Source organism: Leuciscus leuciscus (genome assembly GCF_965113295.1).
Source record: "Leuciscus leuciscus genome assembly, chromosome: 23".
Taxonomy (NCBI): Eukaryota; Metazoa; Chordata; class Actinopteri; order Cypriniformes; family Leuciscidae; genus Leuciscus; species Leuciscus leuciscus.
In genome coordinates, this window is record NC_138747.1 from 30975979 (window position 1) to 30998219 (window position 22241).

Below are 22241 nucleotides of genomic sequence, written 5' to 3' on the forward strand. Positions count from 1 at the left end.
TCATTGGCTGCTGCTCGTCGCGTCACGTGACACCAAAGGCTATCGAGTCGGCCGACAGCTCCAGATATTTAGCATGCTAGATATTTGTCTGGCGTCGGCGAGGCGTCGTTTAGTATTTCACACATAAAGATTGGCGAGTGCGGATCACCCGCAGATTTGCACGCGATTACAGCCTGACCTGTCGGCGAGCTTGTTAACTTGCAAATCGGGCTTAAATTGGGCTTAAAGGGGTGGTATAATGCCATTTTCATAAGATGTAAAATAAGTCTCTGATGTCCCCAGAGTGTGTATGTGAAGTTTAAGCTCAAAATACCCCACAGATATTTTTATATAGCATGTTAAAATCGTCACTTTTTGAGGGAGAGCAAAAACGCACCGTTTTGTGTCTGTTCCTTTAAATGCAAATGAGCTGCTGCTCCCGGCACAGGGGGCGGAGCTTCAATAGCTTGTGTCCTTTTACCTCACACAGACATGCATTGAAAATTTCAAAAACTTTTAGCCTTTTATGTTCGAACCGGAGTCAGACAATGATGGAGAGACTCGAGAAGAAGTGACAACATGTAGAAGCAACAGGACATTTCTAAATGGTTAGTTGATGAATTTATGTTGCTGATGTGTAGTTATCTTCTAGTCATTGATTAGCATATTCTGTCTTGATAATTTATAAATCGTGTTCCTGGGGGCGGGGTTTATGTAACTTTTAGGGTTGGTGATGTCACTAACCCGGGAAGAATGTCCTGTAGTCTCTACCAGCCGTTTGTTGTAGTCCTTAAAAAGCAATTTCTGTAAAAGCAAATATCTCCCTTTGCTTTGAACTTTGAGCGTCGTAACTTTGTAGATGTTGTTTATGCTCAAACAGCAACATTACACACTAGCTACAGTTAGAAAAGTGAAATCATAATCAACCACCCCTTTAAAATCCTGTAGTGTGAACTAGGCATTAGGTTGCAGGATTTCCTTCAAGTGGCTTTCGCAAATTTTTTTATTTATAACGTGCGGGATTTGATGTTAACGGTTGCTGCTGAGAATAGAGGTGAAAATTGCCTTATAAAGTCTTGCATTTGGGTTTGTTCCTCACAATCGTATGGATTAAAAAAAAATTGGATTATAGCGCTCAAATTAAATTAACAATTTACATTTAGTACACAATTTAGGTTTTAGTCCTGTCAATATTGTATGTTTCTAACTATGAAAAGTAAGTAAATGTGATGTACGTGTGATAGAACTAGGCCTTGCGTAAAAATATACACGAATACTCATGAGATCATGTTAGACGGGATCACGCTCACACCAAGAAAAATAACAGTAATGATAACTATAGCAATAAAGTTTTAAAAATCATTTTAACTCTAGAGAACAGAAGAGTCCACACCACAACTATAACGATAACTGCACAGAAGAAAGATATTGTTGGAATCAATTTCAGAGCTATTTTTTCCAGCTAATAAATGATAAAAACATTGACAAGGAATCAAAGTCTATCTGACTATTTATTTATTAAAGGATAGCCTCTTGAGATGCAACATCTCATTTTCAAGAGGGTCCTAAAAGCAGTTGTGTTCACAGGATGGAACTGAAGCGCTTGCTTAGGCCGTGTGTCCACCAAAGCGTTTTTTCAATTGTTTTCAATGGGAACGCCGCGTAGTTAAAACGCCATGAGCGTAACGAGGCGCTGAGCATTTTTTTCACGTTTTTTTACAGGTCACCGAGTTGAAGAATGTTCAACTTTGGGTAAAACGCAGCGCTCATCACTGTCACTTTTTACTCAACCGTCCAATCATTGTGGAGGAGGGGCGGGGCTAATACCACACCAACCAACCGCCACATTCTGCTTGTTAAACGTCAACAGATGATGACAACAAGCATAATAACGGAACAAAATAATTTAAAACAAGAGCCAGAGAAAATACGTTACATTGTATCGACATTTTAATATAGAATCAACACAGAAACAAAATATGTGTGAAATGAGATACTAGTAACACTTTCGCGGATATTTCGTATCATAACAAGCAAAGCGTCTCAACTGAAAAAATGCTGCGCTGCCAAAACGCTCTCAAGCGCCCATAGCTAGGTGTTTAGCAGAGCGTCTAGCGTTTTCAGCTGGCTAAAAACGCTTTGGTGGACACACGGCCTTGGAATAAACACAACATTCTCATCCTTTGGTGTGGATGCTAATATACTTATTATCATAGTTATTGTTACAGTCATCGCTTTTGGTATGAAACGGCCTTAAACTGTTGTTATTCATAACTTTGAAAAATAGCATTTTACCTAATACATTACTCATTATTTCTAAGGATGTAATCTGTAATTGCTAGTATTTCAGATGCTAGCATCCATGAGATTTAAACTGAAAAGGTATTAAAGTGAGTTATCATAAATCATAATATCACCTGCTGATGGTGTTATCTGCACCTCTGCATAGGACGGATCTTTCATGAGTTCAAGACTGTAAACAGATGATTTTCCTTCCAGACTGGACAACCAGCTCTGAAGAGCTTTCTCTAATGTTGTTCTCCATCTCTCTGGAAATGGTTCTCTCCAGTCCACTTTGATCATACATTTAGCAACATCCTGTGGTGCTGAAGGCTGTGATTCATTACCAACTTTACAATTGTCCTGTTATAGGGAAAATAGTTATGAATGCAGAGTCATATTTCTATGTGAAAAGAAACTCAAGTAGTGTTTATAAACTATTTTATGTTAAATAATAGTAAATGCCGACCATAATATACACCAGGGCTATTCAATTAGTTTCATTCGAGGGCCGCATTATCAAAGCGAAAAGATGAGGTGGGCCGGTGGGTTGGTTTGGGGGTTTAGCTTATTTATTGAAACATAACAGGTTCAATAAATAAGTTAAAGTAACCCTAAAAAAGTATGGTATTTACTTGGAAATGTGATACCCAACAGTATGCAAATATATAAAACAATAATAAATAAAAACTTGATAATTTACAGCTGTGTACAACTATTTTCCTTGGAACAAATCAATTATTTATACAAACTTATAGCTGTTGGTGAGAAATAATAATAATTTTATTTATAATAGTTATGCTTAAATGAAAATATTCTGACAGTGAGACTTGATAACCACAGGCTACTCGCTCCCACGTATAAAAAATGCCTAAACACAAGTTAAAAACTATACGCACCTTTACAAAGAAACTGACATCATTTCATAACAAACATTAATTATAAATTCCTCTACCCACCTAATAAATCTAATGCAATATAAATCACTATATTTACTATTATATAATATTATAGTATATATATATATTTACAATATTTATTTATTACTACATAGTATTCAATATAAATATTGCACATTTCTGCCCAACCCATGGTAAATTACTACAGTACATTCATGGTAAATGTCTGTAAGGGTGATTAGGGGATTTAAAGACTTCTAATTTCGTTCATGCCACAATGTTTCTCCTGCTTTCCTCATCAGTCTTGTTGGGAATGTTGAGACTGTTTCATCCGATTTAATACTAATTAAATCAATGAGTGATTTGTGGTTTGTAACAGAGAGGTTTCTGTCGAACTGAAACGCTTCCCACTGGATGTCGCAACGCTGTTTAATATAGTGTCCGGGACCGGGAGTAAACGCAACTCCGTGCTGGGCCGTGTTGAAACAACTAGAAACAACTGAAAACATCGCTTTTTGTTGTTACTGTACTGAACGAGAACCCGCTTCAGATGATTCAGTGACGGAGCGGTCTGAATGAATCTGAATTTTAGAATTTTAGCGCGTTTAGAATCAAACCAAAAGAATGATTCATTCACGAATTGGTATCGCTGGTTCAGTCCACATAAATTCGGGACACATAAATATTCGCACGTAAAGCGTTTCTCAGGTCAATTGGAGCGAGTATCAAACTGAATTAGCCGCATCGCCAGGAAAAGAGGAGGAGGGAGGTTGGTGCCGTCGGGCCGCATGGAGATGATTGGCGGGCCGCATTTGGCCCGCGGGCCGCCAATTGAATAGCCCTGATATACACCATAGCATTAGTACTTAATGTTTCCATATTTTATATTGTTTTTATCATAAGAGCATTTAATTTTGTAGTTTTAAATTGTACAGCTGGCTGCAATAATAAAGAAATAAAGTACATTAAATCAGACAGAGTAGTCCATGATAACTGAATAATGAATGAGTATAAAGTATGAAGTATAAAGGAGAGTATAAACTCTCCTCTTCAGTCAGTACCTCTTCTGACTGCGAGTCTGAACTGTGTGTTCGATCCATTGAGCCGATCCTGCTCTGTTTCTTCGTGTCACTCAGAGTTGTTCTGGAGTCTAGTAGACCTTCAGCTCCTGCTTTATGTGAACCCTAAAATTCAGAGAAAATCTCCATTAAGCACCGTGTTAAAAATAATTGAAATGGTAACACTTCACAATAAGGTTTCAATAGTTAACTACTTTAGTTAAGATGAACTAAGAATGAACAATACTTCTACAGCATTTATTAATCTTAGTTTATGTTAACTCCAACATTTACTAATACAATATTAAAATCAAATGTTGTATTTGTTAACATTAGTTAATGCACTGTGAAATAACATGAACAGCTGTATTTTTATGAATGAATATTAACAACGATTAATAAATACTGTAGCAAATGTATTGCTCATAGTTAGTTAATACATTTACCAATATTAATAAATGAAACCTTATTGTAAAGGGTTACCATTTAATACCATACTTAAAATAGTAAGTAAAATATATCAAATCAATATGTGTGGAAAGGAGGTTTTTGTTTTGGCATCAACAAAAAGTTTTAGTTGTAATTGATTCTTCTTTTTTCAGAGTTTTTATTTATTAGTTTATTACATTTGTCAGATGTTTCCAAAGTGTCTTATATTGTATTCCAGATAGATTTTACATTTTACAAACATTTTACCAGTTCTTGCATTTTCTGGGAATCAAACCAATGACCAAACCATGTGCCATATAACATGTGATTGTCATATCTGTGACCGAGCTGTTCAATTACCCATTTATTCCTATAGGGGCAAAATAATTGGGTGTGTTTTAGAAGAAACAGAAGTCTAAAAATCTTATAAATAAAAATATTTATATTTCTCCAACCAAGCAAAAAGAAGCATTTGAAATTACACTAAACTATAAACTCTGCATTTAACTAAAATATGGGTCAGATGTGATAAACTGTATATTTCAGTTGAGAAAGTTTCTGTTACTCACCTTATCATTAGAAAACTGACCATCTCTGTTTGATGAAAGTAGGGTCTGCTGAATTAAAAAGTCAAGTCAAGTCAAGTTTATTTGTATAGCGCTTTTCACAATACAGATTGTATCAAAGCAGCTTCACAGTATTAAATTAAAATGTATTAAAACAGTATTAAAAATATGCTCCATGTTTTAATATCAATTCAATCAATAACAGTCATTATTTTGTTCTTATTGACTGCAACAAACTAACTACCATTCTCAATATGTCATGAGTGTATTTTGCTATTTAATGGGACTCATTATCTCAGGCCAATTTCTGTTCTTTAGTCAGTACCTCATTTTGATGTGAGTCTGAACTGTGTTTTCGATCCATTGCGTTCCTCAAGTTTGGAGGCTTCGTGTCATACGGAGGTGGTCTAGAAGAGTCTTGATCTCCAGCGCTGGCTGTATACGAGTCCTAATTCAGGAAAAAAAACACCATTCCATTTTTCTTTAAATAATACATTTTAAAATTAAAATGCAATTTATACATTTTAAATCAGTAGGTCTTGATAAGATATTTTTTAGTAAAATTCACATTGCTCAATTGCTACTTTGGAATCAAATACCAAGTTTTGTTTGTTTACAAGTTTTTTTATTGAGCTTTAGATTTATGCATTTGACAGACACTCTCATCCAGACCAACTTCTGCATTAAAGACACAATATTACAGATTTTTAATTATTAAAAGATCCAAAAACCACTAGGACTAGTGATGGGCGCTTTCGAAACACTGTTTCATAAAGTTTCGAAACCTTTACGAATCTTTTGTTTCGAATCAGTGGTTCGGAGGTTCTATCACACACACACTGCCAAAGTCACGTGATTTCAGATAACAAAACGATGCTTCGTCATTACTGTTTCGAAAAATCAATGTTTCACTGCTGGGGTCGATCGATCTATGTGTCTGAAGACTTAGACTTGCCTCGCTGTGACTTTATAGACAGTGTTTGAGCACGAAGACACCTCACGAAACCATGAGGCATGCGGAACGGTTTAATGATCTACAGCAAAATATAGAAAGAGCTTTGGTGATAACTAAGCGAATATTTAATTACTACAATAGTAATTTCTCGCTAGAAATTACATCAGAAGTGGAAACCGTTGGTCAAAAACGAACATTTACGCACAAACTCACCAGCAACCGCAACTTTAAGACACCATCTTTATTTTTTAGCTCACCTCAATTGTCGCAGAATATAAAGCATATGCTGCTAAACATCAAGTCAAACTAGCATTGTATTTGAACGTTCCTACTTCCTTAACGCTTTCCTACCTTGAAACGCATCATCCTCTGAAGGCACGCTATCAGTTTCAGATGCAGAACAAGAATGATGCGGATTCACTGAGATCGCCCCCTAGCGGCCAACCACTGAACAAGTGTCTATGGTCATTACCCGATCAGTTTTATACATGTTGACGTTTTAGTTCAACTGCTTACGCACAAAATCCTTACTTGTCACACAATTTCTGAAACCTGACACTCAAACACCAAAACCACACATCAAATCTGCAAAACCATACACTATAGGCCTTCGACTCAGTTTTCAATTTCATAAAACACTTCTTGCAAACCACAACACACAATTCTCTCTGTTTGTGATATTTTGAATGCAGTGCTTCATTTTGGAAGAGATGTGAGGCATTTTGCATTTTGTTTGTGCAATTCTTGGATTTGTGTGTAAAGTTTTGGAGGAAAAAAGAGGCAAATGTGTGTAAGCAGTTGAAAAAAACTACATGAAACATTTGAAACATTTGTATAATATATGGCCATTAAGGCTTAAACCTCGTCCTAGACTAAAATGCATGTTTGAGCTGTTTTAACTGAAAGCAACTTGCACTGACGTATCTTAAAAGTAAATCTGTAAAGTTTTTTCCAAGGCACGTTTAAAAAGCTACTTAAATGTCCTAATTGAACTAAGGCCTAATCCTGGTTTAATCTAAGCCCTGTCTGTGAACAATAGAATAATAATAAGAGGAATAATAGTAGTTAATTGTCTCTTATTGGTCTGTTTAGCGGAGCCATCCATAGAACAAACAAAACAAGCCCTGAAAATTGATAAAAGAACATATTATACAGACACTTATATAGTCATTTAGCTTTTATTAAAATATTTTTTAATATCGATCTAACTTACTGAGGTGTGCAACAAGTGTCTCAGCAGCACAGAGTAACGTTATAACATAACTTTCAACACACTCAAATGTACTTTAGTTTGATTGTTTGACCAAGTAAAACAGCACTGCTTTACCCCACAATTTTCACTCGTCTAATAAAGTGACCCGTATGAGCAGTAATTCAGCACTTGAGTCTATTTCATTAGAATAAGGTAAAATAGTGTTAAATTATTAGCATTTCTCCTTATTTTAATCCGGCCCTTAGACGTGATAAACTGTATATTTCAGTTGAGAATGTTTCTGTTACTCACCTTATCATTAGGAAACTGACCATCTCTGTTTGATGAAAGTAGGGTCTGCTGAAAAAAGAGGATTGTTCCATGTTTTATTATCAATACAATCAATAATAGCAACAGTAATTTGTTCTTATTTTGTTCTCTGCCACAAGACTCATCATCTATGGGTCAATTTCTGTTCTTTAGTCAGTACCTCATTTCCCTGTGAGTCTGAACCGTGTGTTGGATCCGTTGGGATGTTTTGATGCTTCATGTCATTTTGAGTTGGTCTAGAGAACTGATCTCCAGTGGCTGTATATATGTCCTAACATTCAGGGGGAAAAAACATCTTAAACACCATTTAAAAATTATTTAAATAATACATTTTAAAATTAAAATGCGATTTAAATCTTATTTTTACTACAAAGCAACTTCTGCTTTGAAAGAACACATTCTATCAGGTTTTGTATTCTCTGGGAATCCAGTTACTGTTTGAACTGTTAGTGTTGTCACGATACTGGAAAGTCTAACTTACTTTACCTTGAAAAATATCAATATTCAATTTCTATTATGTGGAAAAACTGCCATATAGATATTTTTTATATTATCTCATGATTTTTTTGTTCCATCCATTTAATTGTGTTGTGCAGTAGCTTACACACTCGAGAGCTTTATGTGCACACGCTTTGGGTGTGAGCGCGAAACCTGAGGAAATGAGCCAAATTATGTGCATACCCACAATCCTGAAATTCAGGCCCTGCGACGGTGCCAGAGTGAGTGTTTTCAATTCCTTCCTATGGAAGTTGAGCTTCACGCTCGCGCTGTGAATTGTGGGATTGACAGTGGACCGGAGAAAGCGCTGAGGGTGGGGTTGGGCAGTTCTCAACTTTATGCAAATATCAAGCAAAAAATGCAGACGGCAGCCAATCGCTGTGAGGTTCAGGTAGTGACGTCTGTATTGAGTGTTTATGTTGTATTGAGCTTTATGATGGATTTAGTACATATTGGTTACACATTGGATGCTTTGCAGTTGTTATATTTGTTTAATATTGCTTTTTTGGATGCTTTCATTGTGATTATACTGGCTGGGTTTACAAAAGTTTATAAACATATCTTTTCAGGGCATTCGGAAACAAAGCTTGTCTCTTTCCAACTATAGTCGCTCCTATGTTCGATGTATTGCCCGTGTGTTGATTAAACACACTCGCTACAGACACGTCGGATAGAAGAGAGAACGAGAACACGCAGACGGCATCAAATACTGTGGAAAATTAGTATTGGAACCATTTTTTCCGTATCAATACTTATCAATATTGATATATTTAGTGTGTGTGGAGAGAGACAGGGATGAGATAATGACTCAAACATGTCATGAACTTGTGAAATGCTTATGCAACAATATTGGTTCTTTATAAAGTACAGATATGATTTTTTCCCCCACATGATTACATTTAGACCTGTATTCAAGGTATACAATACTAATTAAAAACAATATAAACAAAATAAATATAACCAACTAATTTCAGTAGATTTTGGTATTCTAGAAGCATGTCTAAAAGTTGCTGTGTGTTTTGCACTTCAACGCAAATAATGCATATTTTTTCCACCAACCAATATTACAAAAAAAAAGCATGTGGAATTACAATAAACTATAAACTCTACTTTTTACTGAAATATGCGTTAGAGGTGATAAACTGTATATTTCAGTTGAGAATGTTTCTGTTACTCACCTGAACATTAGGAAACTGACCATCACTGCTTGATAAAGGTGGGGTCTGATGAATGAACTTTTTGTGAAATTACAGGTAAAATAAATATGTCAGTAAATGAAGTCTGATGGTATAGTTTCAGTCACAGCAGCTTCCAGTGGCAAACAAACAAGGAAAGACACTCTGTCCGAACAGAAGTCCTATACCATTCAAGACCTCAAATTAAGCCCAAACATCTAAAGATGAGGGGTCAAATAATTACCCCTAATATTAAATAAAATACAGTGCATTTCATATATGATTTAGTATAATCTGTTGTAGGACAGACAGGTACTGAAAATTATTCAAGTCATAAATAATAGAAAACAAAAGGAATGGAAACATCAAGTCCAACCCATTTCTAGCTGTCATTGTGATGCATTTCAATAGTAGCTAAATGTCCTAAATGAGCAAATGCACACCAGTATTTACCTGATGATCATGGCTCATCTTGGGTTCACCACTGGATCCGGGTTGTTGAGTGACGACAGGGCCACTGATACCCTGAGAGAGTGAGAATATTACTCAGTTTGTGGGAAATAACTAAGTGATTTTTTTTTTTAAGAACGACTTCATACATATTTCATTTAATACAATTTCTTTCTCATACATTTGACTAAAATATGTGTTAGAGGTGATAAACTGTTTATTTCAGTTGGTACTCACCTGACCATTAAGAAACGGACTGTTTTGCATCAGATGAACCTGCTGAATCAAGAACAAATGTTCCCTGTTTCCATATCAGTGTAATCAATAATAGCCACTGTATTTTGTTCTTATTGACAGCTACAAACTTACAACCACTAACAACCATGTCATGAATGTATTTTGCTATTTAATGGGACTCATTATCTCCGGGTCCATTTCTGTTCTTTAGTCAGTACCTCATTTCGCTGTGAGTCTGAACTGTGTGTTGGATCCGTTGGTCTAGAGCCTTGATCTGTATATAAGTCCTAACATTCAGGGGAAAAAAACATCTTAAACACCATTTAAAAATTATTTAAAAAATACATTTTAAAATCAAAATGCCATTTATTTATTTTAAATCCTATTTTTAGTAAACTTCACATTGCTCAAGTGATAGGCCTGGCCTACTTTGGAATCAACAAGTTTTTGCGATTATTTAGTTTGTTTCAAAGTTTTATTACAGTAATGACCTTTAGATTTATACATTATAGACACTCTGCTTTAAAGGAACACGTTTGATCAGTTCTTGCATTCCCTAGGGATCAAACCCATGACTGCTACTGTTTGAACTGGGATCATGTCCCATTTCGGAAAGGACTTGTCCACTGATGCCTGTTGATGACTGTTCAGTGACTACAGGGCCGCTGATAACCTGAGTACCTCTTTTTGTGAAATTGCAATGAACTTTAGTTTTTTTTATTTAAAATAACTTCTATTTTCTAACTGATTTCAACTTTTTTTTCTCTATATACATTGCTACTGTGCTTTGCAGTGACTGGTACTCACCTGATTAGTCAAATCCGTCATTGGATAATCATCACCGCTTACAGGAGTAACGGTCTGCTGAATCCCCTAATATTAATATCAATAAAATCAATGTTTATTCTTACTTGCCACAATCCAACAACATCCATTCTCAGTATATCTTAAATTCACCATAAAATCAAAATGGACAATTCTTGTTTTTTAATGGAATATTGCAGTATTTATTGTAAATGATTTCTCTGTGCACATATTTATTGTTTTAAAATGTATGTGTCTCGTAATCTTTCCCTCTGTCTTGCAGCGACATCTCTTCTCTTCTCTGATGACAAGGACGGGGAAACCTGTCACATCTGCAAGGCTATTCGACTGCCTTTATTTTAAGATCTAGGCCTAATGCACGGATCCAATATATTGACATTGATTTTCTCCCATATAACCGACTATTTACATTAACACTTGCTGGACAAGTAACAAAGGGATAGTTCACTCAAAAATGAAAATTCTGTCATCATTTACTCGCCCTGAAGTGGTTCTAAACCTGTATGAGTTTATGGGACAAAATACTATGGAAGTCAATGGGGTCCATCAACTCTATGGTTTTCCACATTCTTCAAAATATCTTATTTTGTGTTCAGCAGAAGAAAGAAATTCTTACAGGTTTGGAAAAACATGAGGGTCAGTAAATGATGACAGAATTTACATTTTTGGGTGAACTTCCCTTAGTCATTTTTACTGTTTATTTACATCTCTTTTTTAAAGCGGCGCTAAGAAGTTTTGCCAATTTCTTCGCTGTTTTCTCGCTTTTTGCTCGCAGGTTTCTCTGTAGAGCTCCCCCTAGAGCTTCAGAAGAGATATTTGACAACACTATTGCCACTCGCCACTCGCAGAAGACCACCATTCAACCCCAAAAAAGTCATATAACCATTCCAATGACTCCGAAGATGTTCAGTTAAGCTAAATTAAGCTAAAAAACTGCATAGTTCCCCTTTTTTAACATCAAGCACATCCTGTGCTTATTTTCTCATTTATGCATGTTTCTTTATTACTCTAGTGTGTCAAAAACTTTAAGCAGTCCTGTGCTGCACAGATATATTTACATTTAACCATATATTCTAAATTCATATAAATGCCCATACATTTTACATGTACATCATCACATAAAAAAAAAATAAAAAACTTATGGTGCGTCTCAATCAGTTCCCTAGTTCAGGAGTCATTTTAAGAGCTGTCTCAAATGCAAAATCCATCCAGTGCATTCACTCCCTAAAAGTCCCACAATACAGTGAAAAACCAAGGACACAGACTGTGATGACACGTTTCCACATTTACCAGTATTGCAAATGCAGTACATTTTTTCATATTTAATTATTTTAATTTTTTATATGTATTTATTAAACGCAATACTTTGTGTTATATTACCTCACATTAAAACAAATGAATGCTGCTGCAAGGGTGTTTGGGAGTGATTGCAAATTTCTTTCTCTCTTCTGACCAACATTATCAATCTCTGTATTTTTTCCCTGAAAGGGAAAGTTGTGGAAACAAATTTTACTTTGCAATTGGAGAAAATGGAAATGGAAAAATTATTTACCCAACTATGACAACTTCCGTTTCTGAGAACCTTGGAAATGTGAAAAGGGTCCATTAATGCTCACTATGTTCCCTTACTGGAAAATACATCACATTTTCTGAAGTGTGGAGTATAAATCTCACAAGCCAACTAAAGGCAAGCTCACACTATATGACTTCTGGCTGGATATTGCTATTGCTTTTTTTTAAACATCTGCGCCAAAACTCGTTGTTTGATATTATTGCCACGTGATCTTGTTATGTGTGCAATGCAATGACAACTAATCCAGCCAATCACAGTGCAGATGGTGTAATCAGAAAAATATCATAATCAGTCTCGCTTGAGCTTATAAAAAAAAATTTGTATGACATATGTTAAAAAAATCTATTTCAGCATCAACACACATAAATAGTAAGAATCGTAAATTAACTAACATTTATCATTAAATTATGGCTGAAATATTGCATGCATATATAAAAATCTATGTATTTTTCATAATGTGCATTAAGCAGCATTAAAGACATTGAAAATGCTCAATAACTGTTGATAAACAACAGTATGTTTTACAATGAGCGGACGATATCATGTCACGGAAGTTGAGTTATCGGTGTCCCAGTAGTGAGCCAGGGACCTTACCAGTGCCAGAGTTTATGTTCACAATATTGATTCACAATCTGGGGAGCTGACATAGGTCTGGGTCTGGCATTCTGGGTCTGGCATAAGTCAGCGATTGAATTATGATTAATGATTAAATATCAGTAAAACCTATAGAGATAAAGTCAGAGAACTCTGCTGACAGTCTTCATGTTCTACTGTAATCTTATCTTTTAATATATAAGATGCATATGTATGCAGTCCATAGCATCCAGTGTTAAACAGAGTGTGGATAGAGAAAGAGAAATGTATAGTCTATAAACCCTTATGTTTTTCTTTTTCGCTTTTAACCTTTATTGTTTTTACTCTCCTTAACTCTTAAAAATAAAGGATCCAAAAGGTTTTTCTCAGTGATGCCACAAAGTAACAATGTTTTGTTTCCCAAAAGAACCTCCCTGTGAACAGTTGTTAAAAGAACCATGTTTTTCTTAATGCTAAAAACATTTTAATAATCTAATGATAAAATAACCTTTTCCACTATAAATATCATTTTGTGCAATCGAAAGGTTCCATTGATGGAACCATCAATGTCGATACAGAACCTTTATTTTTAAAAGTGCTGTTTAATTAAAAAGCAAAACAAAACTGAAAATTACCTATATTATAAATCCCATTTGCTTTATGTGACATTGACATATTGATATATAGGTTATATCAGACCTGTGTGATTCATAAATGAATAATAAAGTTACTCTGTTACTCACTGGTGAAGGGTCATCAACATACATAACATCATCTGTCTGATCCTGTGACATGACTGCGAGAGAATCTCCAAACAGCAACTGAAACCAATTCATTAATTCCCAAATTAGTGACAAATTAGTGTTAATTACAAATTGTAAATGCTCCATATTTTTACAATTGTTATTATTGTTCAAACGTATAAGATAGACCAGTGGTTTAAAATCTTGGTGAACGAGAGAGAGAGAGAGAGAGAGAGAGAGAGAGAGAGAGAGAGAGAGAGAGAGAGAGAGAGAGAGAGAATTATGGCAAACAAACATCAGACCTTTAAATTCGATGTTAAAATGTATCCAGCATTGTTTTCAAATGCACAATTTGCAAGTATCGTTGATAGTAGCCTATATGTTGTCTTAAACACTGAAGCGTTTAAAGAGAATCGAGTTTAGTTTCATTTTCATTTCGCGTCGCGTCGCTACACACATTTTTAGACATTTCGTTACAATTTGAAAGGTCTTGAAGATGAATGTACATCTTCACACATATTTGCTCGCATTAAGGTTTTTATTATTTAGACTGCAGAAGTGAGAGGCTGTCGATGTTCGATATGACGGTAAATATGGATATTAAATTTACAGCGCAGTTCCAGGATTTTACTCGGTCACTCGACAGTAATATCGACACATCGAGAAAATATAAGGACAGATCTGACCTTCAATCTTGTACTTACCGAAGACCGTGAGCTGTGAAGTGTGTGTGCGCTGTGAAGTGTGTGTGAGCTTTGAACCTCTGAACTGCGCGAGTCAACCTGATCCACTGGTTCTGGACTTCAGAGAACGAAAGCGAAAGTTATGGAGGACGTGAAGCAGCATATCATATATCATATGACAAAATAAATTGTTTGTTTAAAAGACGACCCTGGGAAATGTACGTCTATTTAATACACCAGTAGCATATTGTATCTCATATTAAACATCCACATGCTGTCTATACAGAAGAACATATAAAAACATAAGAACATTAAAGGCAGGGTAGGTAGGATTTTTCAAAAAAAAAAAAAAAAACATTCCAAATTTGTTTAAACTGTCTTTATATACCAATACATAATTAAAATGTAAGTACTCTGAAAAAGAGAGTATAAAAATCGAGTGTCTGTAGACCTCTCACGACTGTTGTAAACACAGCTAATTATTTCCATTCACTCCACCCCTTCCCTTCTGAGCTCCTTCCAAAGCCACGCCCCCAAAACACTGAACGCGCGACGCCAAACGCTCAAGCCGCCTTTCCACTGCGCACGACATTCGCATTCGATTGTCGCATTTCGCCCCCTGGTGTCAGTCGCACGGAACTTTGAAATTGGTCGTGATGCAACCGTTACCCTCGGCTATTCACAATGGTAAAATTGATGATTTTAATGAATGTAATGCATGCATGAATATATCCACACAAAACAAATGACCCTCAATACATCTTATATATAAAAAACAGTTGATTTTATAGAGCTAATCAATATAAATATTGATTTAATATGATACAAATATTTTTTTCAGCCATAATTATTAATTACCGTCATTTTGCAGGAATAGCGTTTACATTAAAGTATTAAAATATTGGTAATTCTAGCTTCGCGCTCATAGTTTTGATTAGAATACATCACATCCGGTCGACCGGTCGCATACGGTCTAGCCGCAGAAGTTCAGATATTTCAACGCATCCGAAGCTCAAATCGGATCCGAAATTTCCGCATACGCTTATGATCGGAACTCCCCGCAGCTCCCGTACGTCTCTCCATAGGAAATGAATGACTTCCGGTCCGACGGCTGTCGTTTGTCGTTTGCAGTGGAAAGGCGGCTTCAGGCTCAGCTGGAAGACGCATTTATTTACCTGAGATGAGTGGAGAGGAAGGAGCGTGCAGTGCATGCAGTGACATCATGTCAGAATCACATGTAATAAAATACCTAACTTTATCATATAAACAAATAAGATGGCTTTTAGTACTCACTATCAAGCTAGCACATCGATACTGGTAAAGTTTAAAATATATTTTGTTTGATTCGGTAACGAGCTATATTTATAGGTAACGAGCTATATTTATAAGGCAAAGCTAAAAAAAGTTTGCATTGATACACGTTTTTCCATTACCATCAGTTACACTGTGATGAAGGTGAATTTCGTGTAAGATTCATAACATATACGGTGTTTTGCATGTAAGAGTTTCCATGTGGACTACACTCCGGAGACAAGTACCGCATCGTCGGTTCGAGGACAGGTCCGGGGTCGAGGGCGAAGCAGAGGAGGTCGTTCAAGAGTGCCTTGTTTGCCTTCGCTGACTGCATATGCAGGTGCTTTGAATTTTGAATGCTCTTTCTCTGCCATAATTTTACTCTTCGTGGGATCCGCGCCTCTCTTGCACTCCTCAAATCAAACGGGTGCGCGTGCATATGGGCAGATCTTGTAGCAACAGGGGTGGTAGCCATGGTTGCGAGAGAGAGTGACAGTCGCCCAAACCAATCAATTGTTTCGTCCCGGATGGAAATAATGAGCTGTGTTTATTGCAGATTAAAAGGTCAACAGTCACTCGATTTTGAAACTCTCTTTTTCAGAGCACTTACATTTTAATTATGTATTGGTATATTAAGACAGTTTAAACAAATTTGAAAAAAAGTTTTTTAGAAAAATCCTACCTACCCTACCTTTAACACAAGTTATGCTTATGCTATTGGCCTATACTGATGTTTTTATCATTTCTTGAAGGATGTGTCCTTGCTGATATTTCGAAAACACTCAGTCTTAGGTAAAGTAACAATAGTGTTGCATTTATTTCTATTTGTTAAGACTTGACCAATGCAGGATTATGTAACTGGCTATTTTTAGTTCTTTGAGTTTCAATAACTCTCTTCCTCATTCTCTTCAGCTGATTGAGAACATTTCCAGAAGGTAGAATTAAATTGTCTGGGTTTCATATTGTTACAGGAGAGGCTTCCTCTCCGCTTCCTCCAGATCACCAGAGGGAGCTCTCACCAGAATATTGGCTGTTGCTATTCGGACTACAAATCCCATAGGCCCTCAAACCTGGGACTGATTACACACACCTGCAATTCATCACACAAACACTGTTTAAACACTTCACACACACACACACACAACCGTTGTGAAGTCTTGATTTGCCGTGGTGATCATTTCTGAGCGTTTCTACTGTGGACTATATTCTGTGTTTGATCTTGGACTGTTTCTTGTTGTTTGACTCCTTGCCATAGGGATGGGGAAATGAAGCCTCATGAATCACTGAGGCTTTCCCCTGACTGTTCTGGGAAAAGCTTCAAAGCTTCGAGAGTTTCGAGAACTGGTCGAGAACAGCGCCATCTGGTGGTTATTTAAAATAAAGCAGCCAGAAGCCTGTTTTAGAAGCTCTGGCAGATGAAGCAACCACAACACACTCCATAGTTTCAATGTTATGTGTACAAATAAAAGCCTTACATGTTTGTGTTTGATTTGTTCATTAAATAAATTCATTTTCCCATTATAGTGTGACAATAAAATATAATATAAGCTTATATGATTCAACAAGATTTAATGTAGGCCTTCTCTCTCTCTCTCTCTCTCTCTCTCTCTCTCTCTCTCTCTCTCTCCACACACACACACACACACACACACACACACACACACACAATGAATAAGGACATTGTCTGATAGGATCATCTGTTATTAAATGTGCTTATGACACTTGTTACTGATAGTGCTTAACTGTAGGAATGACAGAAAGGTGATAAAGTTTTTAATTATATTTATTAATTTTGGCTGTTGCCATTGCTCTAAATACAAACCCTTCACCAAACACCAACACCCTATCCCTTCCCCCCTAATCCCACCCTAAACCCAAATACCAACACCAAATTACCTAAAATCACCAAAAAATGCAAAGATTTTACAAAAACAAAAGGACACAAAAACAACAAAGAATAATAGCCTAAGTAGTGAAAAATAAATGTTGGTTATTTAAATGTAATATATTGATTAACTTTCAAAGTACAGCACTCTCCTCACAAACACATCAACCAGACTGAGGCAACAATGACTCGTTAAATACGATCTGGAGTTCGAGCCTTCTGACACCCAAAGCGAAACGCGCACGTGATTGGACAGAAAGTGAGGCTTCGTTTGTCATCGATCACGTGACTCTAGTAAACCGATACACGCCCCGATACGGGGCTTCACTAGAAATTGTGTCGCTTGTGTGATATGCGCATCGAAACACTCGAAAGGGGTCTCGCCCAGGGTGTAATTCAATGTAGAACCGCCACTGTCAATAGGAACCATTGGCTTTTACCATTTAAACCACTACAGAATTCTTTTTTGTAGTGTGTTTGGGACATATTCCATTAGGATTTAATGCCCCCACCAATAGAACCCAACACATATCAGTAGAGACCCACAGAGACCACTATAATTCCCATTACAACCAATAAAATTCCCATGAAAACCATTAAATCCAATACAATTTCTGTAATGGTTTCTATAGTTTTTTTTAGCAGGGCAGTATCATGTGTGAAAGCTTTATCTTGTTTAGCTGTGGGAAGCAGAACTCTATAACTTGTTAACTGGTGGGACTGATATTTTTGTATGTTGAAAAGGATGTGCTTGTGTAACTGGTTGTACTTGTATAATGTAGCAGAGGGTTTTTGAAGTTTCTGTCTTTGATGCATGTTTTTATGTAACAATGTTCATATGTTCTCTGATTAATAATAAAAAATATATTAAAAAAATGTGGCAGAGGGTGTGCTTTGGGTACATGCACAAGGCTTAGACAAAGTGTTCATTAAATGGTATGGTTTTTATTCAGAAATATTATTTCACTTTTATAAGAAATACAGCCGCCAGGTTTCAGACCTGTCAACACTGGATTGGGCTGTCAAAGCAGTCAGGTGGTTCACTACAGGAGTGAACCAGTGTGTTTGCTTCAGAAGTCATTTTCACGTGACTAGTGACGTAATGATACAAGCTCCGAAGCAGTGGTTCTTTGCAAGGACTGTTCAAGTTTGAAGCAAGCTTCGGAGCGTCGGTTTCAGACGTAACATCACTATCTCCGCCTACCTTCGTCTTCTTCATCAACCCGTTGACGTAACAGTACAAAAGGTGCATTTTAATTTTACTATACTTGCCCATCTTTGTATCTGGGATCTAGAAGAGTGGCGATGTAGAAGAATGGCTCAGTTTCAACATCAGCAAAGCGCTTCTCCACTGCCTCCAGCAGAGTCCTCTTCATTGTTTTTATTCCCTGGTCATCATCATCCTCCCGAGACAGAACACGTCTGAGGACTAATGAGTGAATGAATGACTTAATGAATGCATGGGATTATAGTTTGTTTCAAACAACATCAATAAATGTTACAGTATAAAGTAATGAATAAAAATAAAAATTATCTGTTATGGCAGGGATCACATCAGCTGCAGTTGCAGTCTCCCTGCTCACATCCCTGGTCAGCTCTTCAAAGGAAGCAGTCTTGATGTGCAAAGCACATCAGCAGTCTTATTCATCAGCTCCCACTGGTGAGCTGTCAGTGTTGCTGGTAGAGTGCGCTCAGCTGCAAAGACACTAGAGCACGTTTTTGTTGCAGTAGGCTCTGCAGCATGTAGAGGCTGCTGTTCCATCGTGTCTGCACATAAGAGAACATGATTCACTTTATTTTTGTGCAAATTAGGTCCAGAGCACGTAATGTATTAGTGGCTTACTAAATCAAGTGTATGGGAAATAATAATAAAATAGAAATACATTAAAGAATGTTACGAGAGGAATCTCACTTGTACATCTTGCTGTAGGCGCTTGATATCCATATTTAGGTCCATCTGTATGTCTTCTAGTCGAGAGTAGGCCAATGGGGAATGTTTAAAATGGCCTACAATCTTCCTTGCGTTGGCCAGGGTCTCTGTCACGCTGCGCTGAGACAACAGGCCCTCATGCACACAGAGTTGACAGGAATGGGCGACACAGCCCACACTCGGCACCCCCATATCCCTCATAGCTTTCTTCATATTTGCCGCGTTGTCACGCAAAATTACGTGGACGCGTTGCTTGTCAATTCCCCAGTTGTTTAGCATCTTTTCCATCGATTGCTGCATGCACTCTGCGGTGTGTCCTGCTCCTTTGTGTTTGGCATTGCCGCTGTGGCTGGAGGATCTTTTCGTCTTGTTTTATTTATTTTATGTGCTTTTCTGTTATTAAGTTTGTCCTCCTATGATGTGTCTGCCGTGTGGGTGTATGATCGCCAAACGTTGATCATGATTCGCTCATCTGTGACCAAGTGTGGCGGCTTTTGTACTTGGAGTGGCTTGGGCGAATCAACCCTATATCGCTGTCCACCTGCATTGGCTGCCTGCATGCGGGAAGGAGAGGGACCTAAGAGATGTACTAAGAAGCGGAGGAGGAGAAGAGGAAAAAGGGCTGGGAGACAGGTGCTCCTCAGGAAACTTTGGAGGTTGGAGCAATGCTATGCTGTTTCCAGATTGCCGTGTCTTCGCCCCTTGGTTCCGAATGTCTTCAGTGGTCCGTTTCCTTTGCCCCTGAGAGTTTCTTCGACCGGTCGCGGTGTATGCGACGAGCATTTGAGGCCGCTGTTGCGTGCTTCTGTTTCTGCTCCTGGTGGGAGATCCGCACCGCTTAAGATGGCTTTGCTGAACGTTCGATCAGTCAGAAACAAGGCATTTCTACTCAATGAACTATTCACTTACAAAAACTTGGACTTTATGTTTTTGACGGAGACATGGCAACGGAGTATGGAGTTTTCACATCTGATTGAGCTCTGTCCTGCGGAATGTTCATTCATCAGCACACCAAGGCTCGTGGGCCGCGGGGGTGGACTTGCTGCTGTTTATAAAAATCAGTTTATTTGCCAGTTGATGAACTCCAATACGTACTCGTCCTTTGAATTACAGATGTCTAAGGTTGGTCGATTAAATTATTTTTATTGTATTCTTGTTTATCGGCCTCCCGGGATTTTGGGTCCTTTTCTGAGCGATTTTACTGACTTTTTATCCTCTATTATTAAGTTGAATAGAGTTATTATTGTCGGTGATTTTAATATTCATGTGGATAATGCTGCATGTAATATTGTTTTAAATTTTTTAAATTTAATGGATACTTTTAATTTTGTTCAACATGTCTCTGGTCCTACACATGATAAAGGACACTTGCTTGATTTAGTGTTTTCTCATGGTTTAAATATTGACGATGTGTGTACAGAAGATGTCTTTGTTAGTGACCATAAATGTGTTTTATTTAATCTTGAGTGTAACGAAAATCCACCGCCAGTTAAGCGAGTGTCTTGTTCTCGCATGATTACCCAAGTTGCTGTTGAGAATTTCTCGACTGCTTTTGACTCCAACTCGGTTATTTTTTCAAATGACATTGACAGTTCTGTACAATCGTTTAATGATCACTGCACTGTTCTATTGGATAAAGTGGCTCCATTTAGGAAACGGAATATTTCCGTGGTTAAGACTTCTCCATGGATAACTGATGCCATTCGCAGTCTCAGACGCGTGTGTCGGAAGACTGAACGCTTGTGGAAATCTACGCGGCTCCAGGTTCATCGTCTGTATTTTAAAGAGTTACTGTCTGATTTACATGAGATGATTAAGGTGGCCAGAGCGCTGTATTTTAAAAATTTGATTTCAACTTGTAAAAGGAAGCCCAAGATTTTGTTTGACACTGTTAAGAGCCTTGTGTCGCCTGTTACATCATCTGTACCTGCTTTTTCTAATGATGATTGTAATATTTTTTTATCTCATTTTGTGGGTAAGGTTATGGCTGTCAGGGTCAGTATTTTACCATTAGTTATTTCCCCTGTAATTATTACAGAGCGGCCCGCAATTTTAAGCTCTTTTCAGTCAATTTATTTTAATGATCTTATTAAGATAGTTTGTACGATGAAACCTTCTCAGAGTCCGGTGGATGTTTTGCCTGCTTCTGTGGTCAGAGAAACTATTACATCCATTGGTCCATGTTTAGTCTCAATTATTAACCTTTCTCTAAAGCTGGGCCAGGTCCCGAGGTGTTTTAAACACGCTGTTGTTCAACCTCTCTTGAAAAAGAGTAATCTTGATGTTACTTCGCTAAACAACTATAGGCCAATCTCTAAATTGCCCTTCATTTCTAAAATTCTGGAGAAGGTTGTAGCAATACAGTTGAATGATATTCTGGAGACTCATAATATTTATGACAAATTTCAATCAGGTTTTCGTAAAAATCATTCTACTGAAACTGCCTTACTTAGGGTATCAAATGATATTTTGATGGCCACAGATGCGGGGGAATGTTCCCTGTTGGTTATGTTAGATCTCAGCGCAGCGTTCGACACTGTGGATCACTGCACTCTGATTAATAGATTACGCTGTTTAGTAGGTATTTCGGGTTCGGCTCTGGACTGGTTTTCATCTTATTTGTCCGACAGGACTTTTTCGGTATCTGTTGGATCCTTTATGTCTGATTCTCTATTTTTGTCCTGTGGG

The 22241-nt window shown here is 37.1% G+C and overlaps 1 protein-coding gene across 10 annotated transcripts in view; it reads right to left on the bottom strand.

The window, feature by feature from the left end:
• The window catches only part of LOC309488260 (uncharacterized protein), a 28175-nt gene extending 13265 nt beyond the window's left edge, over positions 1-14910 (bottom strand). The window contains exons 1-13 of one of the 10 annotated variants that reach the window (XM_082156398.1): positions 14467-14910; positions 13763-13840; positions 10856-10921; positions 10267-10335; positions 10049-10087; positions 9815-9886; positions 9365-9421; positions 7849-7959; positions 7671-7718; positions 5537-5659; positions 5215-5262; positions 4220-4342; positions 2397-2622 (exon numbers count right to left, since the gene is read on the bottom strand). In XM_082156398.1, the coding sequence (XP_082012524.1) occupies positions 2397-2622; positions 4220-4342; positions 5215-5262; positions 5537-5659; positions 7671-7718; positions 7849-7959; positions 9365-9421; positions 9815-9886; positions 10049-10087; positions 10267-10335; positions 10856-10921; positions 13763-13813 (1033 nt within the window). In that variant the 5' untranslated portion in view covers positions 13814-13840; positions 14467-14910. Of the gene's footprint in view, positions 1-2396; positions 2623-4219; positions 4343-5214; positions 5263-5536; positions 5660-6517; positions 6995-7670; positions 7719-7848; positions 7960-9364; positions 9422-9814; positions 9887-10048; positions 10091-10266; positions 10336-10855; positions 10922-13762; positions 13841-14466 lie in introns of those variants that run through there. The other 9 variants (XM_082156399.1, XM_082156397.1, XM_082156395.1 and 6 more) reach the window with 9 other exon arrangements.
• Between the last annotated feature and the right edge of the window lie 7331 nt (positions 14911-22241).